The following is a 12576-nucleotide window of genomic DNA, read 5'->3' on the forward strand; positions in this document are numbered from 1 at the left end:
TTGATGTCTTCACTATTATTCTACAATGTCGAAAATAGTAAAAAATAAAGAAAAATCCTTGAATGAGTAGGTGTGTCCAAACTTTTGACTGGTACTGTACTTCCATTAATTTTTTTAACTGGTACCGGGTGACCTTCAGACTAGTCTTGTGAGGCTTGTGGGCGTGCTTTCATCTTTCCAGAGGTGGGTCATATTAGTGTGTAGCCCAAACTGTTCAGACACTACAGACAGAAGTTGGCAGATTAGCTGTACCCTTCAGAAGAGTCCCAAGACGCTTGTGGGGGTCGTAGAGCAAAATGGAGAACACCATCGTGAGAATGAGTCTCTCATCTATCCATAGTTTGTAGGCCAAACTGTTCGGACGCTACAGACAATTTAGAGAGAAGACGGATTTTCGGGATGTCTCATGGTCTGACAAACACTGTTCTAGCTCTGACACCTTTAACCGCAGATGCGGAAGTGCGACATTGGCGGATGCAGTGGATTGAGATGCATCCAATGCAACTGATATCTTTAGCTTAAATTGACGGTTTTATTATGCTAATTAGATGTCTTAGGGACCACGGAAATCGACTATAGGGGGTTAAGGGAGTATGTGAGCACACTCGTTCGGTACACCTAGCTGTGTTCAGCTAGGCGTGTTCATCACCAGCCAAACCAAAGCATGCGGAAGGCTTAAGTCTCTCTCTCCCTCTTTCTCTCCACCATAGTCTACACTGACAAAGCTAGAGTACTGGCCTGGCTGGGAGGTAGCTATGGGCCGATGGGGGTTGGGGTCATGGGTCAATCACTATTGGACGGAGTGTGTGACGCAACTGGCGAAAGCTGAAATGCTGTGCTGCGTCCACATTCAGTAACTGCATGAAATGAAACACTCAATCTCAAAAGGAGTTGTTTTAGATAAAAAAAGGTTTCAATGTAGAGCAACTTCAAAATAAGTCCTGATCCAGAGGCCTGACTGTGTTTTTGTGAATAATAGATATGATCTTTAGAGGAAGCCCAAACTGTCACGCTCTGTTACAGAGCAGAGCAACTGCAGTTAGATACCAGAAAGAATATCCTCGCACAAACCACTATGTCCTGCTTCCCCCTTAAAGCCTCCTCCAGCCAGGGGAGTGTCTGAGAGTGAGAGCTTGTGTGGGAGCAAATTATGAGGAGAGAGATCAAACTAGAGAGAGAGAGAGGGTTGAAGGTGGGGGTGAGAGAGAGTGAGGGAGGGAGAGAAACGGTAAATGGAGAAATAAAAACAAAACTCTACCTTTTTTGGCCACCTCCATCTCCTCCTCGGTCCAGCGAGAAGTCTCACCGGTTTCAGTGTTCGCGGTGGCAGCAGTTCCTAATGCTAAAGTCACAGAGAGAAAACAGAAAGCTCCATATTAGCCCACAGAGATAGTACAGTGTAGCTCGGTCCACTTCTCAGCAGTCTCCTTCTCACGGCTGCTAATAAAATAATCAGTTTACATTCAGAGGCTCGATGCCGAGGCCTGCACCTCGCACTCTCTCTCTCTTTCCTCTCTCTCTCTTTCCCTCTCCCTTTCTCTCGTGTTCTCTCGCCATCTCCCTCACAACTAGAACGACCTCCTCCTCCTGTTCCTCCCTCTTTCCCTTGCAAGGGGAGGGCCCAGTGTCAGCTGATCTGGCTCCAGACAGTGGAGAAGTAGAGAGACGCACCTCCCACCCTCCACCTCCTTGGGAAACGGCCTTGGACAGAGACAAACAGACAGATAGACGGAGAGAATATCCCGACAACAGAGACAGCCAGACTGACTAAGTAACCACTCCTCTCACTGCTACACTGCCACATAACTATTAACCACAAACACACGCCTCTCTCAGTATCAGCCTGTCCACACTGACCCCTACCTCCCCTTCACCCACAGCCAAATTCACAGAACAGGACAACACACTCAATATGGAAGGATGGGCTGATGGAGGCTGGGGCTGAGAGAGAGAGTGAACCCTGGCCCACTACTCCATGTGACCCATAGACATTGTGTAAACTTTTCCCACATTGTTGTGTTTGTTGTGTTACAGCCTGAATTTAAAATGGATTAAATTGAGATTTTCTGTCACTGGCCTACAGACAATACCCCATAATGTCAAAGTGGAATTATGTTTTTACACATTTTTACAAATTAATACAAAATGAAAAGCTGAAATGTCTTGAGTCAATAAGTATTCATCCCCTTTGTCATGGCAAGCCTAAATAAGTTCAAGAGTAAACATTTGCTTAACATGTCACATAAATTGCATGGACTCACTCCGTGTGCAATAATAGGGTTTAACATGATTTTTGAATGACTACTGTACCCCACACATACAATTATCTGTAAGGTCCCTCAGTCGAGCAGTGAATTTCAAACACAGATTCAACCACAAAGACCAGGGAGGTTTTTCAATGCCTCGCAAAGAAGGGCACCTATTGGTAGATGGGTAAACATTTTAAAAGCAGACATTGACTACCCCTTTGAGCATGGTGAAATTATTAATTACACTTTGGATGGTGTATCAATACACCCAGTCACTACAAAGATACAGGCGTCCTTCCTAACTCAGTTGCCGAAGAGGAAGGAAACTGTTCGCTGCTCTGGCACCCCAATGGTGGAACAAGCTCCCTCACGACGCCAGGACAGCGGAGTCACTCACCACCTTCCGGAGACATTTGAAACCCCACCTCTTTAAGGAATACCTGGGATAGGATAAAGTAATCCTCCTTTGACTTAAATCTACTAGAGAATCTATGGCAAAACCTGAAAATGGTTGTCTAGCAATGATCAACAACCAATTGAAAATAATTTTGAAAAGAATAATGGGCAAATGTTGCACAATCCAGGTGTGGAAAGCTCTTAGAGACTTACCCAGACAGACTCATAGCTGTAATCGCTGCTACCAAAGGTGATTCTAACATGTATTGACTCAGGGGGTTGAATACATATCTCATCAAGATATATTAGTGTTTTATTTTTCATAAATGTTTTACAAATGTTAGAATTTCTCTTCCACTTTGACAGAGTATTTTGTGTAGATCGTTGACCAAAAAAAAGACAATTAAATCCATTTTAATCACACTTTGTAACAACAAAATTTTGAAAAAGTCAAGGGGTGTGAATACTTTCAACAGGCACTTTAGCTGCAGTATGAACCCCTGACATTTATAGGAGTTTTTTTTCTTGAGGAGATCCATGTTTAGACGGCTGCTAGCGAATGGTCTAGGGCCATATATAGTCTGTTAAATCTACTCAACGAATATTAGTTGAATCGCTGCTTCCGTCCCATGACACACTCAACTCACATGTTCGCCTAATCCCACCGGCATTCCCCCATTCCCCCATCATGCCTGTTAAGATCCAGGGAGGTGGTCAGGTCATTAATCTTGCCCGGCTCTTTGAAGAGATATGGCGAGACCGAAATGGCCCCCTATTCCCTATATCATGGTCTGCTTTTGACCTGGCCCATAGGGCTCTGGTCAATAGTAGAACACTACATAGGGAATAGGGGCCCATAGGGCTCTGGTCAATAGTAGAACACTACATAGGGAATAGGGGCCCATAGGGCTCTGGTCAATAGTAGAACACTACATAGGGAATAGGGGCCCATAGGGCTCTGGTCAATAGTAGAACACTACATAGGGAATAGGGGCCCATAGGGCTCTGGTCAATAGTAGAACACTACATAGGGAATAGGGGCCCATAGGGCTCTGGTCAATAGTAGTGCACTATACAGAATAAGGGTGCCATTTCAGACGCAGACATAGATTTATAAATACAGAGTGGGAGGCTACAACAGACTGACACTCAGCACACAAACATCAAAAGAAGCTTTCAGAGCAGCACAAGGACTAGGCTGAGGTACAGCTGAGAGGAGCCATGTCAATGGGTCCACCCTAGACACCACACTATATTGCCATGGTGATGATGACTAGGGTATAGGCTTAACTCAGACTGAGCCCCTGGCTGGGTTACACAAGCGAGAGATCGAGGTCCCAGTTATCGCATTGTGTTGAGGAGCAAAAACAACAATAACAACAACCTGAACCTGGTGAACCAGGGATGTATTCAATGAGGTGAAATTGCAGATAGAAATGTAATGAACAGAGCTGAATCCTTATTCAACCAGACCATCTTAGTAGTTATAAACAATAAAATGTATATCTGAACAGACCCCAGGTTTTAACTGGCCACTGCCAAGCAAGCAAGTGCATATCCTATCACGTATGTGTGTAAAGGTAAATGGGGGTGTTTATGGTATATGGTGGGTTTTTTCTTGAAGCTAGAGGTGCTTCAGCTCAGCGGCATGACATTTACATTTTAGTCATTTAGCACAGGAGTTCCCAAACCTTTTCACTCAGGCCCGGCTTCCAGCATTAGGGAAGATCCTGCGCGCCCCCCACCCCCACGTCTATTTCTATGGGCACAAGGACTGTTCATGACACTAACTGTTTACACCCCTCTTGTTGGCGGAGAGAAAAGGTTTAAAGCTAATTTTCTTGCAATTCTATACATTTTGCCATGTCTAATGTGTATTCATGTGATATTAGAGTGACTCAAACATCACAACTAACCCTATGAGCAAAAAAAACTAACAAAAAAACATTAGCTGACATGGGCTAGTTGATCTGGACATTTCTTACAAGTTATAAATAGCTCTCTAAGGTATGCAATGACTGACATGACAAGAGGAAAATTTATGATGCACTACCAAATTTCTAAATTGTACCTTGTGCATTCTACTATTACAACTTTCAAGAGTAAGTTGAAAGCCGGACTGAGTTCCTTAAATTTTTTTTAAGTAAATGCCGAGTCCCCCCCCGGCCGACCCCTCACGCGCCCCACAGTTTGGGAACCACTGATTTAGCAGACGCTCTTATCCAGCGTGATTAGGGTTATGTGCCTTGCTCAAGGGCACAGACAGATTTAGTCGGCTTGGGGATTCGAACCAGCGACCTTTAGGTTAATGGCTCAATGCTCTTAACTGCTAGGATACCAGCCGGCTACATACCTAACCTTTGGGACTTGTTAGGCACTCAAGTTGTGCCGTCCTTTTCTACAGCTGGGACCTATAATGACATCCTCACTATGCTATTATATTTCAGGACCTTTCCAGGAAAAACACACAACAGTTGGTCTCTCACATAACATAACCATGAAGCCACAGTTCACACATCCCACTCCACACCAGGGGTCTCCAACCTTTTCTAGCATGAGAGCTACTTTGAAAAAAATGAAACGTCTCGAGCTACAATTTTTTTTCTAGCTTTCAAATAGGAAAATTTTTCTCTTCTCCTCTACCCCTGCAACTCTAAAGGGGGCCCTATACAATCTTAGATTCTTTCAAAAATTTGATGTAACATTTTCCCTAATTATGTACTCAGTTTAATTTTTCCTGGTATAAGATTTTAGTTTTTCACTATCAAAACTACAATTGTTCATAGAGAAACAATTAAATTGGATGTTCTGAGTCCATGTCAGTGCTTAAATCACATCAGAAGACAATTCTTTTTAGGGCTGAAAGGAAATTAAGAAATGTATAATTGATTGCAATTCCCCTTTAATTACGCATCTGACCCTTTAATTGTGCATCTAGTGAGTGAGGAATGTGGCGTCTAATGTGCCTGTCTAGCGATGGTTCTGTACTGCTGCTGCTCAATTCATGGCAAAGTTTGCAAATAACAAATAATAGATACAAATGATATACTTCCTCATGATACAGTGGGGGAAAAAAGTATTTAGTCAGCCACCAATTGTGCAAGTTCTCCCACTTAAAAAGATGAGAGGCCTGTAATTTTCATCATAGGTACACGTCAACTATGACAGACAAATTGAGAAAAGAAAATCCAGAAAATCACATTGTAGGATTTTTAATGAATTTATTTGCAAATTATGGTGGAAAATAAGTATGGTGTATTTCTTTCATCACATTCCCATACATTCACTCAATTAGTATTTGGTAGCATTGCCTTTAAATTGTTTAACTTGGGTCAAACATTTAAGGTAGCCTTCCACAAGCTTTCCACAATAAGTTGGGTGAATGTTGGCCCATTCCTCCTGACAGAGCTTGTGTAACTGAGTCAGGTTTGTAGGCCTCCTTGCTCGTACACGCTTTTTCAGTTCTGCCCACAAATGTTCTATAGGATTGAGGTCAGGGCTTTATGACGCCACTCCAGTACCTTGACTTTGTTGTCCTTAAGCCATTTTTCCACAACTTTGGAAGTATGCTTGGGGTCATTGTCCATTTGGAAGACCCATTTGCGACCAAGCTTTAACTTCCTGACTGATGTCTTGAGATGTTGCTTCAATATATCCACATAATTTTCCTTCCTCATGATGCCTTCTATTTTGTGAAGTGCATCAGTCCCTCCTGCAGCAAAGCACCCCCACAGCATGATGCTGCCACCCCCGTGCTTCACGGTTGGGATGGTGTTCTTCGGCTTGCAAGCTACCTCCTTTTTCCTCCAAACATAACGATGGTCATTATGGCCAAACAGTTCCATTTTTGTTTCATCAGACCAGAGGACATTTCTCCAAAAAGTACGATCTTTGTCCCCATGTGCAGTTGCAAACCGTAGTCTGGCTTTTTTATGGCGGTTTTGGAGCAGAGGCTTCTTCCTTGCTGAGCGGCCTTTCAGGTTATATCGATATAGGACTCGTTTTACTGTGGATATACAGTGAGGGAAAAAAAGTATTTGATCCCCTGCTGATTTTGTACGTTTGCCCACTGACAAAAAAATTATCAGTCTATAATTTTAATGGTAGGTTTATTTGAACAGTGAGAGACAGAAAAACAAAACAAAAATCCAGAAAAACGCATGTTAAAAATGTTATAAATTGATTTGCATTTTAATGAGGGAAATACGTATTTGACTCCCTCTCAATCAGAAAGATTTCTGGCTCCCAGGTGTCTTTTATACAGGTAACGAGTTGAGATTAGGAGCACACTCTTAAAGGGAGTGCTCCTAATCTCAGTTTGTTACCTGTATAAAAGACACCTGTCCACAGAAGCAATCAATCAATCAGATTCCAAACTCTCCACCATGGCCAAGACCAAAGAGCTCTCCAAGGATGTCAGGGACAAGATTGTAGACCTACACAAGGCTGGAATGGGCTACAAGACCATCGCCAAGCAGGTTGGTGAGAAGGTGACAACAGTTGGTGCGATTATTCGCAAATGGAAGAAACACAAAAGAACTGTCAATCTCCCTCAACCTGGGGCTCCATGCAAGATCTCACCTCATGGAGTTGCAATGATCATGAGAACGGTGAGGAATCAGCCCAGAACTACACGGGAGGATCTTGTCAATGATCTCAAGGCAGCTGGGACCATAGTCACCAAGAAAACAATTGGTAACACACTACGCCGTGAAGGACTGAAATCTTGCAGTGCCCGCAAGGTCCCCTGCTCAAGAAAGCACATATACATGCCCGTCTGAAGTTTGCCAATGAACATCTGAATGATTCAGAGGAGAACTGGGTGAAAGTGTTGTGGTCAGATGAGACCAAAATGGAGCTCTTTGGCATCAACTCAACTCGCTGTGTTTGGAGGAGGAGGAATGCGGCCTATGACCCCAAGAACACCATCCCCACCGTCAAACATGGAGGTGGAAACATTATGCTTTGGGGGTGTTTTTCTGCTAAGGAGACAGGACAACTTCACCGCATCAAAGGGACGATGGACGGGGCCATGTACCGTCAAATCTTGGGTGAGAACCTCCTTCCCTCAGCCAGGGCATTGAAAATGGGTCGTGGATGGGTATTCCAGCATGACAATGACCCAAAACACACGGCCAAGGCAACAAAGGAGTGGCTCAAGAAGAAGCACATTAAGGTCCTGGAGTGGCCTAGCCAGTCTCCAGACCTTAATCCCATAGAAAATCTGTGGAGGGAGCTGAAGGTTCGAGTTGCCAAACATCAGCCTCAAAACCTTAATGACTTGGAGAAGATCTGCAAAGAGGAGTGGGACAAAATCCCTCCTGAGATGTGTGCAAACCTGGTGGCCAACTACAAGAAACATCTGACCTCTGTGATTGCCAACAAGTGTTTTGCCACCAAGTATTAAGTCATGTTTTGCAGAGGGGTCAAATACTTATTTCCCTCATTAAAATGCAAATCAATTTATAACATTTTTGACATGCGTTTTCTGGATTTTTTTGTTGTTATTCTGTCTCTCACTGTTCAAATAAACCTACCATTAAAATTATAGACTGATCATTTCTTTGTCAGTGGGCAAACGTACAAAATCAGCAGGGGATCAAATAATTTTTTCCCTCACTGTAGATACTTTTGTACCTGTTTCCTCCAGCATCTTCACAAGGTCCTTTGCTGTTGTTCTGGGATTGATTTGCACATTTCGCACCAAAGTACGTTCATCTCTAGGAGACAGAACGCGTCTCCTTCCTGAGCGCTATGACGGCTTCGTGGTCCAATGGTGTTTATACTTGCGTACTATTGTTTGTACAGATGAACATGGTACCTTCAGGCGTTTGGAAATTGCTCCCAAGGATGAACCAGACTTGGAGGTTTTTTTTTCTTCTTCTTTTAATGTTCCCATGATGTCAAGCAAAGAGGCACTGAGTTTGAAGGTAGGCCTGGAAATACATCCACAGGTACACCTCCAAATGACTCAAATGATGTCAATTAGCCTATCAGAAGCTTCTAAAGCCATGATATCATTTTCTGGAATTTTCCAAGCTGTTTAAAGGCACAGTCAACTTAGTGTATGTAAACTTCTGACCCACTGGAATTGTGATACAGTGTATTATAAGTGAAATAATCTGTCTGTAAACCATTGTTGGAAAAATTACTTGTGACATGCACAAAGTAGATGTCCTAACCGACTTACATTTTATATTGACATTTTAGTCATTTAGCAGACGCTCTTATCCAGAGCGACTTACAGGAGCAATTAGGGTTAAGTGCCTTGCTTAAGGGCACATTGACAGATTTTTCACCTAGTCGGCTCGGGGATTAGAACCAGCGACCTTTCGGTTACTGGCACAACGCTCTTACCCACTAAGCTACCTGCCGCCCTACTTGCCAAAACTAGTTTGTTAACAAGAAATGTGTGGAGTGGTTGAAAAACGAGTTTTAATGACTCAAACCTAAATGTATGTAAACTTCCGACTTCAACTGTATATATAATTAGAGGGGATAAAAATAAAAATAAAACAGTGTTGAATGGCTGAGGTGCTTACCTCCTTTGTTATGGTCCATGGGGGGTCCACCTGGTGCAGATTTGGTGGGCTCTCTCACTGCCTTCTGTGTAGTAGGCTCAGGTTTGGGGGGCTGAGGAGGCTCTGGAGGCAGGGCAGGCTCAGGGGCGGAGGCCGGCGGCAGTGGTTCCTCGGCCGCCACGGAGGCAGCCTCGTTGGCCATGGAGCGCGTGGTGATCCTTCCCTTGCGCCGGCCCTGGCTGTTGGCGGTCTTTCTGCCGCGCGGCGTGTTCTGCTCCTTTCCGTCCTCGTCCTCCCCACCGTCACACTTGTCTTTGTCTTTGCCGATGTCCCTGAATGGGGGAGATGGGGGCAAAAGGTTTAACCTCAACATAGCATGGCTGGTAGCATAGCATCAATAACACATCATTAACATTGTGGGTCAAGGGGATTCTGCAGTTTAAAAGCATGAATGACAGTACTGTTATACATTTTTTGGTACATTTTGACATTCATTTGATTTATATTCTATTTAACTCCTACCCAATGAACATTTTCATAAACTGTACAAGCCTATTGTTTTGCACAGATGAATGCTTAGGAAAAAGCCATTTGCAGAGTCCCATCAACTGGATTTAAAAGTCAATTTTCATTAGCAGGTTTGTTTTACAGGCACTTGCGTTTCTCATTTGATGGTTGGTTAGGACACATGAGTCATGACTAACTGCTGCCCACGGATCCAGATGGGTAAACAGGCAGGAAGTCATCTGGCTACTGGCTTAGAGTTATGGGGCCAAGATGGCCGCCACGCTCTCCTCTCCTCCCCTCTCAGAGTCAGCTCTTTCTCAATTCGCAATTCCTTGATTCCTCACATCCTTTCTCCATCTCAAAATTCATTGGAGGAGAACGTCCAAGGGAGAGCGGGACACGAGTAATCAAGGAAAGATGAATTGAGAAAGAGCCAGAGAGTGTTTGTAAGCAAGAAGTAAACATAGGCCAGGTCTGAGAGGGAGGAGTACCTTCCTTCCCTGAAGAGCAGAGTCAGTAGACAAGGTCTGATTTCCATTTAGCCCTTGAGGGAGCATTTCAAATACCATTCTGCCTGGGTTTTTTAAACTACAGCATTCAGTCAGTGGGTGTTATGGTCAGCCTGGCCATCACGCCAGAGAACGGCAGTGGTTCGCTCCCTCTCGCTTTCTCTCAGTCTCTCACTCTCTGGCTCAGTCTCGCTCTGGCTTGATTTACAACACATCTAAGAGGGATGCTGATCCCTGCGACAAGGCTCCAGAAGTTCTGTTGCCTCAACTGAAAGCTACAATTTACTGAGAGGTACAGATTCTCCCTAAAAGTGTCAGAGGGGGGTCAGGACCAAGGCTGACTCTAGCTAGGGCTCTAACAGCAGTACCTGTGGGAAACCCATGTGCACGTGTATACGCAAGTGTATATGCACACACACACACACACACACACACACACACACACACACACGCTATTCAAAACTCACCTGGAGTCCTCCTTTTCATCTTTCTCTTCCTCTTCCTTATTCTGCTCGTCCTCTTTTTTCTCTGACTTCTCCGATTTCTCCTCTTCGATTTTGTCGTCTGACTTTTCTTCTTGTGAGGGTCGTGTTATTTGCTAGAAAAAAACAGCACAAGGATATACACATTTTAGCTGACTTTATTTTAAATTGGTAAACATATACCTGCCAACTCTTGAGTTGAGTTATCATATAGGGAGATTCTCTCAACTCTCATGATGTCAGACAGAGAGCAAACTCATCATGACGCATAGCACCTCACTTGGAGTTCAACCTGAGCCAGAAAGTTTACAACAAAACCTCAAGGCAGCCCACTGCTCATTCATGTCGTTTTGAAAGTCTGGCCGTGTTTGAATTCCTATTTAGTGACTGACTGAGTGGGGCTAATGAGGCACACAGCTAAAACTGCACGCCATGACCCACATCCCTTTAAGGCAACAACAACACAATAGTGGTGTGCTAGAATAATAAATACCCTTTAGGAAACGAAGGATTCAGAAGGAAAAATAACAGACACTGACAAGAAAATATCAAAGCAATACACTGACTGTCCTATAAATCACAACATCAACCTTAGAGCGACCTATGGTCTATTTCATGGCCTATTAATGCACTCTCCAGCCAAGGTAAGCTACAAATCACACAACAGTTAAGTCCATCTGTCCATCCACCTACATTTACTGTTGCAGCAAATGCCCAGCCTCACACTGTCTGACCCCTCATGCATACAGAAGAGTGCTACAGGACCACTGTAAAAGACGCTAAAGGTTCACTGTGAAAGATGCTAAAGGTTCACTGTGAAAGATGCTAAAGGTTCACTGTGAAAGATGCTAAAGGTTCACTGTGAAAGATGCTAAAGGTTCACTGTGAAAGATGCTAAAGGTTCACTGTGAAAGATGCTAAAGGTTCACTGTGAAAGATGCTAAAGGTTCACTGTGAAAGATGCAGGAGTGGTCTGCTGCTTAATTCTTCAGACTAAAAGAGAGAGCAGACGGACTGCCCCACTAAGTGAACAACAGTACAATGTCATAATGTGATAAGCCTAACTGCCCTAGGGTTATTCCCCCGCCATCAGGGCAGTCCAATTTCCTCAAAGCTAGCTAACCAGATAAGAGAAGAAAGGGAACCAGACAGAGGGAAAGTGGAGTGGAGTTTAACAGCCTGGTCATGCACCCAGTGTAGATAAGATTATGACTATGACCTCCTTTGATGATCTTCACATGAAGAGAGTGTCCATAGGATCATGACACACACACAAACAAAATAAGTACAATACAAGCCATTGTTCCCCCCGAAGTCAGCCTGTGTAGAATATCAAAAGCCTCACATGATGACTAAATGAAGAGAATTACAGTGAAATAGATGGGGTGAGTGAGAGGGTGTCCGGGTCCTGAACCCACAACCACCCCAACACGACCCGACTAAGAGAAAGCAGAGTTCATGTACTCAATCATTCAAGTCATTACGATTGCCCATGATAATTAGTAATCACATTAGCCTACAGCATGAATGCAGATACTGTACAAACCAAGCTTTTCTTTTGCAGACACCAATCAATATAACTTTTGGCTACAAAAGTCAACACTGATGAACTGATGATGCACCGATGAGAAGGATCTTAATGTTGTATTTCTGTTTATACTATACCAAACTTTGCCCTCACAACAGTCTCAATTCGTCGGGGCAAAAGCGTTCCACAGGGATGCTGGCCCATGATGACTCCAATGCTTCCCACAGTTGGCTGGATGTCCTTTGGGTGGCACCTACTACCATACCTCGTTCAAAAGGCACACGTCTTGCCCATTCACCCTCTGAATGGCACACATACAGAACCCATGTCTCAATTGTCTCAAGGCTTAAAAATCCCTCTTTAACCTGTCTCCTCCTCTTCATC

General features: G+C 43.8%; 1 protein-coding gene across 8 annotated transcripts in view; it reads right to left on the reverse strand.

Annotated features, from left to right (window-relative positions):
• The window catches only part of LOC121574537 (nuclear receptor corepressor 1-like), a 128069-nt gene that overhangs the window by 31185 nt on the left and 84308 nt on the right, over positions 1-12576 (reverse strand). For all 8 annotated transcript variants that reach the window (XM_045222631.1, XM_045222628.1, XM_045222627.1 and 5 more), the window contains 3 exons: positions 10650-10780; positions 9188-9498; positions 1259-1342 (listed from right to left, as the gene is read on the reverse strand). In XM_045222631.1, coding sequence (XP_045078566.1) covers positions 1259-1342; positions 9188-9498; positions 10650-10780 — 526 coding nt within the window. The remainder of the gene's footprint in view (positions 1-1258; positions 1343-9187; positions 9499-10649; positions 10781-12576) is intronic.

Source organism: Coregonus clupeaformis, chromosome 9 (genome assembly GCF_020615455.1).
Source record: "Coregonus clupeaformis isolate EN_2021a chromosome 9, ASM2061545v1, whole genome shotgun sequence".
NCBI classification, from domain to species: Eukaryota; Metazoa; Chordata; class Actinopteri; order Salmoniformes; family Salmonidae; genus Coregonus; species Coregonus clupeaformis.